Source organism: Varanus komodoensis, unplaced genomic scaffold (genome assembly GCF_004798865.1).
Source record: "Varanus komodoensis strain SLA01 unplaced genomic scaffold, ASM479886v1 scaffold60, whole genome shotgun sequence".
NCBI lineage: Eukaryota > Metazoa > Chordata > Lepidosauria > Squamata > Varanidae > Varanus > Varanus komodoensis.
In genome coordinates, this window is record NW_025336223.1 from 1379016 (window position 1) to 1397410 (window position 18395).

Consider the following 18395-nt stretch of genomic DNA (forward strand, 5'->3'; position numbering starts at 1 on the left):
CAAATGCTTCGCTAGGTTTGCAATCCTATAGCTTCCCAACATTGTCTAGGAGGCCTTGCGATGGAGAAGCAGGACTCTGAAAGCCAGCAACCCTCCCCTCAAAGCTGGTGCAGAAAGAAGCATGCCAACTGTCCCCTTTCCCTCCAGAGGTTGCAACTGGGCCTGGCAGGGATGGGAAAAGGGCCGTGCTGGGAGGGGAGGAGGCTGGGACTTGCGCCAATTCCTGCTGGCACCCAAGCCCCCATCACTCCCCCCTCCCTGGTTTTTAATCGAGATGACTGAAAACAGCTGCCCAGATGGCGTTCCCAGCCCAAGGGATAGTGGTGGCCACTGCTGCTGCTGAGGCTCACTCATGCACACACACTTCTGTGTTTGGAGACGTGTGTGCGCAGAGGGCACAGGCGTCCAATTGTGCTCTGAATCACACGTTTTCGCAATGCCCAGAGTCTTCTCTGTTGGGGAAGACATTCTAACATGGATAACGTTTGTATTGCAATGCTTTAAGAGGACAGGTGCTAACTTGTAGGAAGCAGGTAGATAATTTCACACATGGTCAACACAAATGGATTTTCTGTGCCCTTTTGACAGTTAAAAGACTAGCATTACCACACTGGAAGGATAAACACTCATTTCCTATAATGTGATGGATTGTGGACCTAATGACTCTTTCAGCATTTGAGCATTTCCACTCATGAATACAACCTTATATATGGATATTGGTTTGCCTTTGTGGAAGTTTATGTATGACTTTTATAAATTTTACTTTCACAAATTTTCACAATGTGTCACATATTTCACATCTATCAATTTAAATTCATATATTTAACTGTATGTAGTTAGATTTGCGAGGTGTTCTATTTGCTTCGTTTTATTTTTTGGTTTTGTTGAAAGTTACACAATCAATAATACAAAAATACCTGAGAGGGTTCCTACGTTCATTCTTGTGCAAATCCCAAAAGTGTGGTGGGTCACATGCACAATTCTGCATACACCACATTTCTTCAATTGTTCTAAATTTCAAAAGGAATGGCAGTGTCGGCTTGAGACAGTGATGGTGAATCTTTTAGAGACCGAGTGCCCAAACTGCAACTCAGAACCCCCTTATTTATTGCAAAGGGCCAACACTGCGATAAAACCTGAATTTACTGACCATCAGCACAAGGGGACAACATTCCACTGACCACCAGCTTTTGGCTGGCCCTGAAAAAGGTATCTGAGTGTATTTCCTACCTTTCCTACCTTCTGCTAAAATCACAACGGGTTGTGCAGACTTGAACCAACAACCTTTTGTTCAAGCAGCACAGCAGCACAGCAGTTTTAACCACTGCGCCACCTGCATCCTGCTAAAATCACAGACCATTCAAATCCCTGGCAGCTCACTGACCAGCCATGGGAAAGCTCAGTGAGTCAAGGCTAATGAGTGAGTTGTTGCCTGGCACCCTTAATCTTTCCAAATATGTGCATGGCTGCTGGGGCCATCGCGTGCCAGCTGAGAGGGCTCTGCGTGCCCCTTTGGGCACACGTGCCATAGGTTCGCCGTCACTGGCTGGACAGCATTTACAAAGAAGGACAGAATAGAAATGATACATAAAGCACGTGGGAACTAAGCAAATATGCCCGTATGCTATGCTAGGGTGTCATAAATGCAGTAAAACACCCAGGCCCACAGTTTAGTGGTGAGGGCCTATGTGCTGCACAGGCAAAGTCTGTGGTTCAACCCTAGCATCTCCAGGGTTCCATGGTTGGCCTATGGAAGAGCTTGACAACCTTGGACTAGACAGTCCAAGAGGGTTATACCAAGGTAGCCTTGTATGCTCGTCTCCACCGCACTCCACTGTGCACAGAAGAGTCTGAGAGTGCACGTGAACCAGGTAGAAGGGCGGGACCATGGGCTTCTATTTTCCCTTTGCTCCTCAGCATGCTCAAATTCATTCACTTCTGTCTGTAGAGAGAAGGCACTGCGAGAGCAAATTATTGCTTTAGATGTTCTGCCTTTTGGATTATCAGAGTTTGTCACTGGGCATGTAGAAAGCCTTCCTGCTGCTATGGATAGCAAACAGAGTGACAAGTTCATTTTCTACAAAACAACACTTTCCTAGCCAGAGAATTTCTAATATATAGCTCTACCACTGCACACTTAAAGGGGTTTGATGAAATGTCACGGGGTTAGAAATGTATTGTACAATTGCATAGTGTCATTTCTCATCAACATGCATTCCATTTCCATTTACAGTATCAAATGGTAGTGTATTTAATCAACAAGTATTTACAAAGATAGTACTTAGTATTTGTATATATCAGTGTCCAAAACACTTCTCATAAGAAGGTAAGCCCTGCTGAATCAAAGCAAAGCTTCACCTAGTCTAGCTCGCCCCCCCCCCTTTTTTTTGTACAAGCCAACAAGATGTTTCTGGAAGCTTTCAAAGGAGGTGAAGATGTGGGGAAAATCTGCAATAGAGTCAAATGTAGTCAGATTGCTATGAATCCAACTGGCAGATTTTACAGCAGACCAGAGTTTACCAAGGTAAGTAGATTCCATGAACACGCAAATTAGCTGACTGCTTTTGAGGGGGGAGGGAGCTGCATAAGTGCCCACTTGCACAAATGCACCTTTGCAAACAAATGACATTCTCATACAAAAACCTCTTATTCCATTAATAAGCAAGCAATGGAATAAAAGGTGCCTGATACAGAGGCGACAGATTGAACAATATTGGTCATATCCTTATTGGTTTGGTTTGTTTAGTTGTGAAGTCGTGCCCGACCCGTCACGACACCATGAATAACACTCCTCCAGGCTCTCCTGTCCTCCACCATCCCTTGGAGTCCACCCAAGCTCACCCCCATTGCCCCAGTGACTCCATTTAGCCAACTCATCCTCTGCCATCCCCTTCTCCTTTTGCCGTCAATCGTTCCCAGCATCAGGGTTCATATCCTTATACGGAAGCATAAAAACGAACACACAAACATCACCCTCCTTTTTTTTTGGAGGGGGGGCAAACTTCCAGAAACTGTCATGCTGAGATCTGCTGCTTCAGAACCTGGAGTTAAATTTAACTTTCATTTTTAATAGTTTTTGAGAGACCAACCCTACACGATTATGTCTAGTCTCCTTTTAAAACCATTCAGTCAGCTGACATCACTCGGTCCTCTGGCATTAGAACTTCCCAGGCCAAATAACCCTCCACATTAGGTAAGGATTATTGTTCCCCTTTTACAGACAAGGATGCATGAGACTGACTTGCTGAAAGCCACCTAGTGAATTTTCAGTAAAAAGAGTGTTCAGACTAGGGATTTAGTAGACCACAGTCATCCTCTCAGTAATTATACCATGCAGTTTCTCAAAATGCTACAGGATAACAAGCTGATTGTACAATCACTTTTAAACAAATATGCAACCAACAAACTAAATTCTTATTCATGCATGCAATAATAAGCAATAGTATACATACTGTAAGGAACACATTCATACTGCACTTCTAGGTACTTGTATGTTCCTGGACATGGGTCAGGAAACACATCAGGACCTGCTACCACTGCACACTGTGTCCGGTTGCTGCACCTGAAAGATAAAAGAAGAAACAAATGAAAACAAAAATGGAAATACTATGGAGGACTGTTTATTCTGAATGTCCGCTTTCTGTTCTTTAACCAGTCACTGATCCATAAGAGGAACTCTCCTCTCTTATTTCATGACTGCTAAGTTTGCTCAGAGGGACTTTGACAAAAGCCTTTCAGAAGTCCAAGAAAATGTTGTCTAAGAAAATGTCTGTTCATAAATTGGCTGACATTCTTGAACAACTTTAAACAGTTAGGTAGACAGGACTTACTATTACAGAAGCCATTTTGATTCTTTATCAGCAGGGCTTATCCTTCTATATGCTTACTAATGTTATGTTTAATAATGTTTTCAACCAATTTGAAGGTATTTTAAGCGAACCAGCCTATAATTTCTCAGATCTCCCTGGATTTCTTTAAAAAATGATGTTTTGATTTGTGCAAATCATCCAATTTCATTCTTTAACTCCAATTCCTCAGTTAAAAAATAAAATACAATCGACAAGCTGCACTCTGTCTTAGAGATGAAAGTCCATGAACTGGCTTGACTTGTACTTGAAATTTTGGGGGATGCAATAATGCTCTGCAGTCACGGAGAATGAAGGTTGTGGAGAAGGAGAGATCACTCTATGGACGGAAATGATTCCTTAATGGAGCCTGTATTTTGAGGAGAGCACACATCTGTTCTTGCATTAAGAACATGCCTCCAAAAGATGGCAGACTCATGACAGTGAGAAACATTATTAGCAAAATCAGCTGGATTTTGGATGGGCATATAAACCACATGGCATGAAATGAAGGCTGCAGACAGCACACACCTGGACAGACTGGTAGATAATGCCAGGGAGTAATCAGCAGTCGTGGCACACAGTAGCACTAATGACATGGGGAAATTTAGTTGTCAGGCCCTGTGAACCAAGTTTTGGATGCTGCATACGAAGCTGAAAGCCAGGACTGCCAGCATGGATCCCCCTGAAATGCTACCCTTTCCATGTATAGGCTTGCTAGACAGGCTAAGTGGAGGAGGGACATGCTGTAAGCAGACCCATCATTTTAACAGTAGGTATATGGTATGGCATCCTGCATCGTGGTTGGCACTGCTGGATGCCTGTCAAGGACAGAAGGGTGGACCAGGCTTCCAAACTGGTCTGTTCACTCCAACAGACACAAGAAGAGCAACAGAAGCTATTTTTTCATGTCAAAAAGCTGGTTTGTGCTTGCAGGCCTACAAACAAAAAAAGTACAACACACTAGGGAAGGGAAGAGAAGGGACTTGACAGACTACCAACTGGGTTGGTGGCCTTGCTTTCCTTTTTTCATTGCATATGTTCACACTGCACTTTGGCCACCCTGAATTTTCTGACAGTTAATTCAGATTTGTGCAAAATTTGTATCTCTGTTCCACAGCTTGCATAAACATGCACAAATTGAGGAGCAGGGTCCTGGATTCCAGGGAATTTTTCTCAGCTTTGTTAAAATGCAAATCATGTCCAGTTTTAAAAGCAGAAGTCCGTCTGCTGGCTTGGCTTTCATTGAATTGGCACAAGCAAAGGGCTGATGGAATGGGATCTGTAGGGCCCAGCTGAGGAGTCTGTTGGATTTTTACCCCTCCTGTTGGATTCCTCAGCATGCCTATTTCCATTAACCAACAGGGTTGCTAGTAGACAAGGGATTTTATGGGGCAGAAAGATACTAAAAACCAACCAGCATATGAAAACCAGCCCACTGGCAGTCCTGTTTCCTGAAAGCAGGAGGGGAAAGCCAGTGAGAAGCTAAAAAAAAAAAAAAAAAAGAAAAAAAAAGGGATTTTTGAAAAGGGGAGGGGAGGGGGGGGGGGGGTTGATGCAAAACAAAACAGGGACTGCAGCCCTGTGAGGAAGAGCTGAGGGAAGACATACACGAGCAATTTAAAGCACTCTTCTAACAGTAACGTGAAATAGAGGGAAGGAGGCTAACGGTGATACAGTCTCTTAAGGCAGGTTATCTCTTAAAATAAGACCTGTCTCTAGCAGTGCAGTCCAGGCAACAGGTAGCTGCCAGGCTTCATCTAACTGGTAACCAGGGGAGGGCAGGACCTCCCTTCTGTCCAACTCCCCGGTTGCCCTGCTGTCATTTCCCTCAGCATTTGCACTTCATTCCATGTCTCTCTACCTCCCACCCCACCCCCTGCCCCTCTCATGCTGCAAATCAGGGGTTATTGAGCTCTGCAGGCTCACACTGCACATTTGCAAACCCTACAAACTCTTTGTCTAGGCCCTTCACAGAAATGAAATTTCTGTGCACGGGACAGAAATGAAATTTCTCAAGTTGCACAAGAAAGGTTTCTTCCCAGAAATGTGTACATATTTTTGAATTTGTGATCATGTGCAAAAATGAGTATTTTTTAAGAACTCTGTATATTTTTACACATTTTCACACTTTAGTCAAAGGAGTAGTATGCTTCTGAAAAATATGTGTGAAAATGCACACTTTCCATTCAAACAAGGTGAAAACAGGTGCAAGGTGAAGTGAACTGAAATGCACAGAATTGAGGCAAGCGTGAAAATGGCTGGTTCTGCTATTCCTACAGCCATCTACCTCACCTTCACCCTTTTCCAAGTTTGTTTTCAGGGAGATGCTATAGACATGAATGAAGTTCACAATACTGTCTAGAAGAGCACCCAGACAGCTGTTCAACTTCTGGTCAGCACTTTAAATTCAGACTCACACTTAAGACAGGGGCACAACAGTGGCCTAATAGTCCATTATCATTTAACATCAAGCATCTTGCCTGTGTGTGAACTTGTTGACTTGCCTCAGGCTGCTAGGTCTCTCTCATCTTTGGTGTAGGAATACTAATGCTGAACTGCCACAAAACAAGAGAATGACCTCAAACACTGCAGAAGAGGGAAAGAGGTGCACAGGTCTGTTCTGCTGACAGAAAAGACCATTACCCAAAGTGGGCACACTGCCCTTCTGCAGAGCAAGATTCTGCACAGAAGATACGAACTAATTAAAATTACTATTCCAGAAGGCTAAAAGTTGGTACCAGATATACTCATATTGAGAGAAAATACTATTTTTACCTTGATTACTTTATCAAAAAGGACAGTAATCTTTCTAGAGGGGCACATTTCAGTTATAATTTCTCATCTGCTTAACTCCTCGGGCATTATGTATTGAAAGGATTTATAACCTGCATTTCAATCAAATGACCCTCAAGGCAGCTTGCAGGAAAGTGCAGTGGTGCCCACTTGACGCACGCACGTGGGCCGCACAGCATGGCAGCTGACTGGCGGCTGGACCAGAGCGTGGTTCCTTTCAGCTCTGCAGCCCTGGCCGGACCTGCGTGCTCTTTCCGGGAGGGATGAAGGGAACGAGCGTCATGCAGGTTATTTTCTTCCGGCTGATGGAGAGGGCTTGGCTGTTATCACAGAGAGGGCACGGGGACAGCCTCCCATGGGCCTTGGCAGAAACCCAAGTATGCTGCTCCCCTTCTGCTCTTTAAATCCCGGATGACAGAGCTGCAGCTAAAGGGAGGCACATGCTTTTACTACATTATATGCCTTTGTACCTTTGCAGGATTTCATTTGTGCTGATGCAGTTCAGCGGTAATGAAGTCAAGTTATGAATCAGGACGTCCCCCACTGAAATAGCATCTTTGCCATGAATTCACTACATTACCTCAAGCAAGCTAATCTCGCTTGCTTGCTATAAGTAAGATTTATTTAAACAGTTTTTATCCTGCTATAAACATCTCTCTGGGCAGCTTACCTATGACCAGTAAAACAAGACAATTCCCCACCACAGTCTATAAAGAGCAACTCACAAGGAAAAAGGGATGAAGAGGGAAAAGAAGAATGAGATTAAGTATTCAGCAGGGCTGGTAGAATGGCGCTGCTTCCGGAGAACTGTGTGCCGAAACAGCTGCTAGTAGTGGCAGATGAGAAAGGAGGGGCCTTCCTGAAGGTGGTCTTCAGAAGGGGTGGGTCCTGGCTGTGCAGAGGTCAAGACTAATGGAGTCATCAGTCCAGGGTCAAGACTGGGTCCCATAAAGAGCACAGATTTTAGGCAAGGGTGAGCACAAATGCAAAGTTATAGGGCAGTCTTAAGCTCAGTCCCACAAAGTTCAAACAGAATACTGTACTAGATTAGGGAGATTCCAAATAAACAGCATCAGGCAATCCAGGGTCTATTTGCACGAGGTCCAGGAAAGGGTGGTGTAGAAGGTCAAGGCAAGAAGATCTGGGATCATAGCACATATATGGATGTAGTTTCAGTGGCCTTTTCTGTTGTGGTCTGAAGCTTATGATCTGGAACTTCTAGCATTCAACTGCAGAATATCAGAGACTTTGGGGGGAAGTTGATTTGATCTATAGTGAGCTATTTGTTCACATTTATATGCTTCCTGCTTTCCTGCAAGGAACCCAAGGTGGCTTACAGAATCCTCCTGCTCTCCATATTATCCTTTCATGATGTAGGTTCACCCAATACTTGGACTCCTGCCATTTGGTTTTTTAGTGATAGCAATTTGCACCTTTTTTGTTTTTGAGGAGCTTGCCATTTGTGCAGAAGGGTCAGTTAAAAAATCCCTGTTTTTTTGTAATCATGTAAGTACACATATTCAATGATATATGCAGTTTTGCCTTGTGAATTTCCTTGTATCTTTTGGTTGTTAATGGAGTACCACACTGGAGTCAGTAACATACAAGAAAACTTAATAGGCGAGGCCACATATAGGTTAATGTGCACAAAATTGTGAAAGACTTGAGGGAAAATAATAAGACTAATTGGTGCAAGTGTAGGGCTTGGGAAATTAAATGGGGGTGGGGGATGGGGATAGCATACATTTAAAGGCTGGATAGTAAATGGAGAAGAAATTTGCCCCAGCCTTTAAATCGGCACAACTTTCTCCTTTAAATTGGCTCAGATGTAAGGCTGGGCAGTCAGTGGGGGGGGGGGGGGATTTCCTCAGCAGCCATTCAGCTACTATGGAATTCCCAGCACTGCACATGCATAGTACAGAGACAACCAAACCAACCTCTTCCACAGATAGGCTTATGCAGTTGAAGAGGCACTGAAGCTGCATGGCCATTGTTCTGGATTATACTCCTAGGCTGCATAAGGAAACTACTAAGCTTGATGTATAATTCCTGTAAGAATAATTGCTTGTTCAGGAAGTACACAAATGACAACATGGGAAACTTGATCCAATAATAGGTTTGAACCTCTACACCATTGGATGCCGGCACCAAGAATAAAGAGCAACACAATGTCTTGGGTATCAGTAATGATGGACCTGAGTGGATCTCTGCAGCCTGGGATCACTGCTGAGAATGATTTGCTCTGCTTTCCCATAGTTGACCTTCCACGATACATCATCCATTTAATCATATGGGATGGTCCACACTTTGTTCTCGGGGCAGCGGAGGAAGCAGTTAGAAATATGGGGCAGCAAGACACAGCCCAAATTGGGCCTACTAACATTCCCAGAGGGAGAGTCAGGGAGGAGCAACTGGAAGGGGGCTCGGAGGAGCAGTGCCTGCTTTGCAAACAGAATTGCGCCAGTGCAGTCCCCATCACCACAGGTCGCCTGAGAAGGGGCAGGGGCCTGATTCAGTTATATATAATCATATATTCCACAGATCAGGCTTATATGAGAAGCTGTGTAATGCTGAGAGCATGCACACAAAAACCGAATTACATTTTGCATAATATATGCACATTTAAATGTACAGAACTTAGTTCCAAAAATCAGAGTCCAACAAGACGAGGAGGAGTGCTGTGAGGGCTTTTCTCAAGTGGGATGTAAAATATCAGCGCTCTGTCAGAAATGTAGCTGGCTGATTATTTTAATGAGAACCAGATTTATAGGCTGAGGAAAAGACAACTGAAATATTCTTCAGTTTCATCACTGAAAAGCAATCCTACCCAAAAGCTGTGGGCAGGCAGAGATATAATTAAACACTGTCAATAAACCAATTGCATTCAGCATGTGGCAGGACCTTCCTATACAAGCATGGCACAATTTGGATAATTACTTTACAGGAGCAGGCCAGAAAATCATTAATTTCATATTCAGAAATATCCGTAAGTGCAATAAATAAGGAAGCTTTCCTAATGAAGAAAATGGCAGATAATTTGGATTTTCTCAAGCTTTTGAACCTTTTCATCTATGGAAATTAAAAATTATTAATATGGAAATATGACATCTTGTATGGTACACATTAGTGAAAACAAAAGTGGTGAATGAACGGAAAAGCTCATGTGCTGACTTTGTCTCTTCAAGTCATCATGTAGTATTTGTATGAAGACTAATACCCCCACTGCTTTTGACAGCATATTTCAGCAGGTTCCTTACTTTTGTTTTGCTTCTTTAAGTTTGGGAAGAAGAAAAAAAGTACTGCTGATTTATTCAAAACCATCACCTTCTGCTGTAAGCAGTCTGCCAGAAGGTCAGTGTGTGAGTGTGAGTGTGTGTGTGTGTGTGTGACTGTCCCAAGGAGAAAAGGCTTGTCTTTGCTGACCTGAAGATTGTGCAGGCAGGGGTGGGCTTTCTCATACTAGACAGCCATCTGTATTTTCAAAACAGAGTTCAGAATTCATGGTTACATATGCCGTGTGGATCTTGGTCCAGTAAAGGAGATTCCAGGTAAGTATAGCTGGTGTCTGCTGGGATATAACTTTCTGGATTTGGAACAGGAGAAATCAGTCTGATGTGCATTTGAACATGTGCCTGAGTTTGGGCAGCATCTCTCCGCCCAGCACTGCAGTTACTGGTATGTAGATGCAGATGCCACACCTAAATGCATCAAAGGTTGCTAGACTTGGGCTGGGGTCTGTGTTTCCAATTATCATGAGGTGATGATGCCATAAACTCTTCTAGCCTTTGTGATTTGGTATGATCAGTGAGGATGTAGAGAGGGGGCGCAGCTCTCACATGTTATGGTCTGCTCACAGGAGGAGGCTGAAGGACAAAGGAGGGCAAGAGGGCTTCTAGTTTCAGGGTTACTTAGTGAAGTCTCTCAAGCAGAGCATGAGAACCAGCCTACCTTGGAAAGGGAGGGAGACCTTTCAGAATTGGAGTGGGAGGAATGCAGTGGGAGTTCCCTGACGCAGTCAGGAGACAACAGGGGACATGACGAGCCAGTTAAGACATGTCCCATCTGCACTAGTCTTCAAGCAGCCAGAGCCAGCCTGAGGGTGAAGTCAGGAGCTTTTTGGAGAAGGAAGGAAGAAGGGGGCATTTCAGTTTGGATTCAACTCTTTCCATGGGCAGATGCTTTTCCTACACCTTGATTTCTACTGCTCTGTATCCTGTTCAGCTCTAAGAAAATTACTGGGCTCCTAAAGCTTCATTGTTCAAGGACAAGCTAGGCTAGACATGCACATGATGGGCATGTCGTGAGAAGAGCGAGCTGGAGCCAGGGGTCAGACTACATGGCCCAGGAGGCCCCTTCTGTTTCTATGTTTCTATCTGAGTCTGCTGAGGAGGGAAAGAGGACGCGAGAGACCTGCTCACAACAGATTGCACAGATACCTTGAAATCTGGCTCCCTCCACAGAATATTTCTATTGACAATAAAAGGTAATAGGCATTGCAGAGGGACTTGGGAACAACTTGAGTCTGCTAATATTGTATCAATACTGTCTGCAGTCACAATCTATTTCTGTGGACTCCTGCTATGAAACAACGGTAGGTTCCTTCACAATTCCCAGCAATTTCCCGTCACCTGGATTCCACTGTTATATGCAGGCTACCATTGCACAGAATATGTGGGGCACAAACCATCTCACACCATCAGGAACTGCATCCACTAAATCATATTCCAGCAGCCTAAAATTAAAGAGAGCATTGAACAAGTGCTGTTTGCATTTCCTTTCTTTCTTTAACAAGCTGGGCATTACTACTGGTACAATGAGCTGCTTAATTCAGTAAGCCTTAGTTAGAGAGAGGTTAGCTTTCTCTAGACCAGGGGTTGGCAACTTTTAACATTCAAAGAGCCATTTGGACCTGTTTCCCACACAAAAGAAAACACCAGGAGCCACAAACCCCTTTTGACATCTAAAATGAAGATAACACTGCATATATCGTTTTTTACCTTAATCCTATGTATATCTTCATTATGATTTAGCTGCAGCTCTTGTTCAGTCACTAAAAACTGTTATTTTTAATCTTACATTATAAACTAGTAGGACTCCTTTCACATATTTTGAATAGAACAGCTTCCTGAAGAGTCAAAGTCAGTGCTAAAGGGCTGCATGCATTAAACAGCAAACCCCATAAGTTCGTCAGCAGTAAAAGCAAATGAATCTACCCAAGTATCATTAAACGTTTGGTTTTCTTCAGAAACTTTTCTTCGATTTATCCATGATTGGCCTACTGGGGGGAAGTCACAGATATAGGGGTGTTTAGTGACTGATTAACAGATAAACAGTCAAGTAAAGTGAATTGCCCAAGCACAGGTCCCAAGCGCAGCTTTTATCATTCAGAGGAAGGAGATTACATTTGGACAAAGAGAATCTTTTCAGCAGTGTTTCGTTTAGTGTAACATGAGAGGCTGCAGGAAGCTTGTTCCACTCTTTCCCTGCACAATAGCAGAGGAATGTAGCAATTTACTTAACCAGCTAGCGCGGCATTCCTGAGTGGATGCCTCATCATTACGCCTATTGGTATTTTGTAACTCGGTCGGTTGGCAGATCGGTGGCTGTGCAGGCGCGTATTTTGAGAGATGGAGCCGCACCAGAGGGATTCAAGAGCCACGTGCGGCTCCAGAGCCACGGGTTGCCGACCCCTGCTCTAGACAAAGCTCTTGGCCTGTGGCATCCCTAGGGACGGGCCACTGGAAGGGAGCAGCTTCTAAAATGCCAGCAGAAGGGGGCACCTCACAGCTGTTCCACTCAATGCACTGCAGCAACCTGAGGCAGCAGAGGGCAGCAGCCTGGAGAAGAGAAGTGCAACTGTTGGCATTCACCTGTTCCCCAGAGGCTATTTTGCCGAGGGCTAGAACACTCTGTTTTGTACCACTGTTTTAACAGGTGCCTGTGAATTCACTGGATAACCTGGTGGGGAGGGAGCAGTATGGCCAGGATGGGAAAGTTATGGCACTTAAGGGTGAAAAGGGCAGTTGAGAAGAGGGATGGACACTTCGTGCTTATCCCCTCTTCTGGTTCTTCTTCTAACAAAACAAATCCTGGCAGCCTTACCTTTTGGTCCTGTAGCTGTTGGTACTGCTGCAGAATGCTAGGTCAGTCCAACACTAAATCTCCTGCATTCATGATTTATTTATGGATGGGAGGACTGACTTCATGTGCATTAATGCAATCTGGACGGGTTACGCTCTCGCAGCTCTGCCCTCCTGGGAACACGATGTAGCACCAACATCAGCGAAAGGAAGCAGGGTTTGCTGTGGTCTATAGGAATTCCATCTCCACCTCCCACCCAGGCTTTGCTTCTTTTCCGCTTGAGAGCTGATATTGAGCATTTGTCTCTTATGTTGGGTTCTCAGGACAGATCAGGGATTCTTCTGCCCTTTGAAGGCTCTACCTGAGCTAATGCAGGTGGTCACTAGTTTGTATTAATGCCCCTAATATGATGGTTTGGGGGGATCTCTGCCTGCCCACTTCTGTCGCTGCATCCCTCATGCTGCAGACCAGCAGAGGGGCTAGCTGTGTCCTCCTCACACATTCACCACTTCTTCCTTGGGTGCCATTGCGTTTGTGAGAGATATGCCGGTGCTGCTGAGGAGGCCAGGTAGGGGAGAGACAGCTCAATAGGAGACAGCTGGGTGCTGCCCCCACTAGGGCCCCAAAGACCAGGCCTTTTCCCGCTGTGTCGTGTTGTAGGGGAAATGTGGAGGTGCGGTTGTGTCCACTGTGTTTTCCTAGCTAATCTGTGCTTCTATGCATGGGGGTTTGCGTTGAGGGGAGTTAGTTGCATTTCATTATTTAATATTATGAATAGTATTGCATTAAGTAGCTTCGTTTGATTTTGTATTGTTCTGCTGTTAATACTGTATCTGAATTTGCATTTCCTATGAGTATACTACTGTATTCATATTGATCTTGTATTTTTGCCATTGTAAATTTTTGATGATATTACTGTATTTATTTTGCATCTTGTCTTGCTGTAACTTGGCCAGAGAGCCCTATGGGCTATGGGGTGGCATACCAATTTAATAAATCAAATCAACCCAATCCATCTCAACTCCCATGCTAAGGCTGCTAGATCCAGAGTGGCCTGGACTTCATGGCTACCATGACAAGCATGGGGCTTCTGCAACATGTCATCGGACCAGCACTTGGAAAAAGAGGCATGCTTGATTTGCTTCTCTTGCTTGGGCAGGAGGATGGTGGGGTCCATCACATTGTCTTGACTGCATTGTTCCCCATTGAGGTTTGGACTTTCAGTAGGATTTAGGTTGAATTTTTTTTTTTTTTTTTAGGTTGAAATTTTTAGGCCTGGCCACGGGATGACAACTGCCTTGTTGGATGGCCTGTGGTGGAAAAGGGACAAGGGAATGTGACCTTGCTGATTTTCTTTGAACTCCTAAAAGTGTTCGATACCATCAACCATCATAACCTTCTGGATAAGTTATCTGGATTGGAGGTTAGAGGCACTGCACTACAGTGGTTCTCCTCCTATGTGTATTTATTTAATTACATACATTTATAGCCTGCCTATAATTGCTGAGGCCTTCCTAGGCAGCTTACAATGCAAAACATACTAACAGGGTAAAAACACATTAAAACACAATGAATTAAACATCTAAAAACAGTTTAAGAGGGCCACAGCATACAGGCTAAACATTAAAAATTTTCCTAAAAAGATATGTCTTCACCTGGCACCAAAAGGAAAATAGGGATGGCGCCAGGCAAATTTCCCTAGGCAGGGAGTTCCAGAGATGCGGAGCAGCAGCAAAAAAGGCCCATTACCTAGTTGCTACCCTTCTCATCTCCCTGAGGGGTGGTTCTTGTAGAAGGGTTGATCTAAGGGGGTGGGCAGACAGTAGCTGGGCCCCAAGCCGTTTAGGGATTTATATGTCATTACAAGCACCTTGAATTGGGCCCAGGGCCACAACTGGTAGCCAGTGAAGTTCTTTCAGCACTCGTATTATATCGGCTGCTCTGGCAGTACCGATTACCAACTGAGCAGCCCAATTCTGCACCACTTGCAATTGCCGGACTGTCTTCAAGGGCAGCCGCACATAAAGCATATTACAATAATATATTTTGGAAGTTAGCAGAGCATAGGTAACTATCTTCAGGTTCCCACTGTCTAGGTAGGAGCTGGAAAATCCACCGCAGCTGGAAAAAAGGAACTCCTAGACATTGAGTCCACCTGATATTCCAGGGATAGACCAGGATCCAGGAGCACCCCCAGACTGAGGACCCTGTCCTTTAGGGGGAGTGTGACCCAATCCAGAATGTACAGTCAGCTCCAGTGTCTGGGCATGGTAATGGACGGAATGAAGACCAATAAAGAGAGACTTCATTTGTATAACATGGCTGTTCTATTAGAGAATGGTTTGCCTGCCCAAACAAGGTTGGTACATTTATAGTTTGCAAGTTTTTAAAGGATCAGGTTCATAGTTTGGGGTGCTTCTGGTGTACTCAGTGGCACAGAGTGCCAGCCTAGCCTGATAGGCCAATTTTCTAGACAGGGATAGCCCTGCTATAGTTACCCTTGCTCTGGTCACCTCTTGTCTGGATTAATATAGTACATGCTTTTGAAAATGCTTGGTCAGGCATGCTGGGAGTTGTAGGCCTTTTCTCTCTAAGCATGCACAGGATTGTGCCTTTAAAACACCAAAATGCATAGCTGGATACCTTTATTAGGCTGAACCAACATTCCTGATAAAGATTTGTCAACTAGATAGGTTTTTTTTTTTTTTAGTTTTTATGGACTAGCAATGCCACATTTGTTTTTGTTCATTTGCTTTTAAATTTTCAGTGTTATCCAAGTTTTTTTCCAGATGCAGATAGTAAATCATAGTACAAGCTAGTTCCGCATAAGCATATTTAGGGTTAGAAAGTATGTTAGATCTAATCCTAAACATGTTTTCCAGTAAAGATCTGTCTTACTCCATGTTGCTTCTGTGCCCTATGCAATTTCCTGTACCATATCAGCTAGTTCTTCCCACCCCACTGGCCTCCATAGCTACATTTAAGGCTAGCCCCAAGACATTTTGCTGCCTGAGGCAGAGCAGCAAATAAAACCTTCCTACTCCTGTCAAAGTACATAGTACTACTCAAATCCAGTCAAGCAGCTTTGGCCCCATGGCAGAATATTCTACAAGCACCTCTCCCTTTCCCTGGGAGAGCAAGTGAAATAATCAATTAATAATAAAAAATAAGGATGAATAATTTGCTCCTTTTTCATTGCAACCCAAGGATCTTGTCTCCTAAGGACTTCCCTATTTGTAAAAAGAGATGTATGGACAAGAAAGGGGAGGGAATCTGATTTCAGGGAAAAATGTCAAGGGAGGCAGCAGGAGTGGAAGCACATGTAGGCAAAAAGCCAGCTAGTCTTGGGGGGTGGGGGGGCAGATGCAACACAGATCATCAGGGCTTTTTTATCTTTATTTCTCCAAATGCCATTTTTTTCTCTCCAGTTACATGAGAAACACTGTCTTTTGGGATAACTCTCCGTACAGTGGCTTACAGTCCCTGAAATCTTATTAGGCCACAGCAATGTTTTGAGTTTTTAAGGTGCCAAAAGGCATTGTGGCTGCTGAACACAAAAGAGCAAGAAGCCCTTATTCACCTTTCTGTAGCCTTGTGAAAACCTCTTATATCAAGGAGAACCATGTACCTACCAGAATCTATCCACGTGGATCATGCAAGAAGCAGGTGTACTCTAGAAAAATGATGATGGAGCCAAGGAGCTCTAAAAACACTCCAACAAGTCAAAGCCAGCTGTATGCTTCTCTATTTTCCTGCTCTGATTTCAGACCTTGCTGCTTATTCACATGCTTTTGCAAATAAACCCGTTTCAGTTTCCTCCGAAGACAAGGGACCTGGGCTGGCTTGGAGGAAGAACAGGAAAGTCTGTGGCACTGCATGTGGTATGCAAGTAACCAGTGCGCCTGCATTCCTCTTGTCTGGGTGTCTCTGCCTAAGACAGCTCAGGACACAAGTAGATTGGCTGGGCAGGGCACTGCAGAGCCCAGACACACCGGGTAACAGAGGTGCTATGAGGTGCTGTGGGGCACAGGAGGTAATGAAAACAATGAGCTGGCATGGAAAGAAAGGCAGCAGTCCCTCTAGTTTAAAAGGATGGTGCCTGCCTGGTAGACCCCATATGAGTCTGCTTAATGGAGTGAGTCCCAAGGTGTGCTGGTAATGCAAGTCTACTACATTAGAAGCAGTGGCCACGGGAGGGCAAGAGGGGCAGGTCTGAAGATCCAGGGCCCGCGTGCAAGTGTCTGCTCCCACAGCACTGCCCATGGCAGCAAGTGACTCAGAAACCCAGCTTAGGGGTGGGAAGGCAGGGGAGGATCAAGCTTGCTCAAATGAATGAACCTACCTCCAAATCCATGAAACTGGGGGACTACTTCATCTAGAATAATTTCGGAGAAATTATCAGACCTAACTCTATTTTGAAGAATGAATTCCAGGTTATTTCATTATATCTAAGAAACAGTGCTTGGGGGCATACATGATTAACAAGGAAATAAGGGATGCAGCCTTGCCTGGTTGCCTGGGTAACTCAGCAAAAAGTTTTCTCTCTTGCTATGATCTTAGTTTGTCGAGGAGCCGTTTCGCAGTCTGAAGAAGGCAGATGGCAGCAGCGACTGAAAAGCACCATGTTCAATGGGGAGGAAGCGTCGTTTGACTCTGTGTGGCTTTTACATCTATGTAAACAGGGTTTGTGCTGCAGAGCTTGGTCATTAGCACGGCATTCAATTTCTATTTTAGAAAAATGAAGAGTGCCATAATCCACATTTTTTCTTACAGTCCATGCAACTGCTTCTGCTTTTAGTAAACGAGAACAAGGAGTCTTGTTGTAAGGATGGACCAATTTGGAATGGCACAAATTCACCCAGTGGCTCTAGGGCCAATGGAGACTGGAACCTGGATCTCCTTGCTCCCCAGTCCAGCACACCACACTGGCTCCTCAGAGGTAGGGGTGTTGTCCATGACTGTGAGTCAGTCGCAACAAGCCAGGCTGCATGCAAAGCCACTGCTTGGGGCTTGCCATGTTCTGTGAACTGCATGAGTGTGGCTCATGTAAGCATTCAACAATCCTTAGTGAAACAAATCCTCACATAACCTACCTTCACACCATCCATTTTCACACAACGTTCAAAACGGGGTTGCATATGCAAACTGGCGGCTGCATATGTTCAGCACATGCTCCTACTGCAGGATGGGTCGATGAACTCCTAATGGGCTGTTGTATCATAAGAACAGCCCCAGTGATTCAGTTTATGTCTCTTTCTTGAGTGTTTGTGTGTGTGTGAGACACAGCACTTCAGTGTGTTTGTTTTCTGCATCCGTATGCTGTATGTGGTACATGCAAGCCGAAGCTTGTGCTTGTGTTTTCTGCCGTGGGAGAGAGATAAACCTTTGGCTGCCAGGAAAGCACAGCATATGATTTCCGCTAAAAGAGGTAGTGAAAATTGTTTTGCATGAGTATTGCATTTTGCTGGCCCAGTGTGTATAAACAAATTTAATGTGTGAGCGCAGTACTGGGGCCAGAGCAGAGGGTCACTGCAGACTGTTTTAGGTAGTCTATGATGACTTGGTTGCCCCTCCACTGCCCACATTGCCCGCATGTTCTTAAAACCTCTGGCCTCCCTTCACTGTTGGAGGAAGAAAATGTGGGTCCACAGGAGTGCTTTTGTGTGACTGTGT

At 44.5% G+C, this 18395-nt stretch overlaps 1 protein-coding gene across 2 annotated transcripts in view; it reads right to left on the reverse strand.

Annotated features, from left to right (window-relative positions):
- Positions 1-18395, reverse strand: part of ADGRL3 (adhesion G protein-coupled receptor L3) — a 394878-nt gene that overhangs the window by 280115 nt on the left and 96368 nt on the right. For both annotated transcript variants that reach the window (XM_044449737.1, XM_044449736.1), the window contains exon 3: positions 3453-3562. In XM_044449737.1, coding sequence (XP_044305672.1) covers positions 3453-3562 — 110 coding nt within the window. The remainder of the gene's footprint in view (positions 1-3452; positions 3563-18395) is intronic.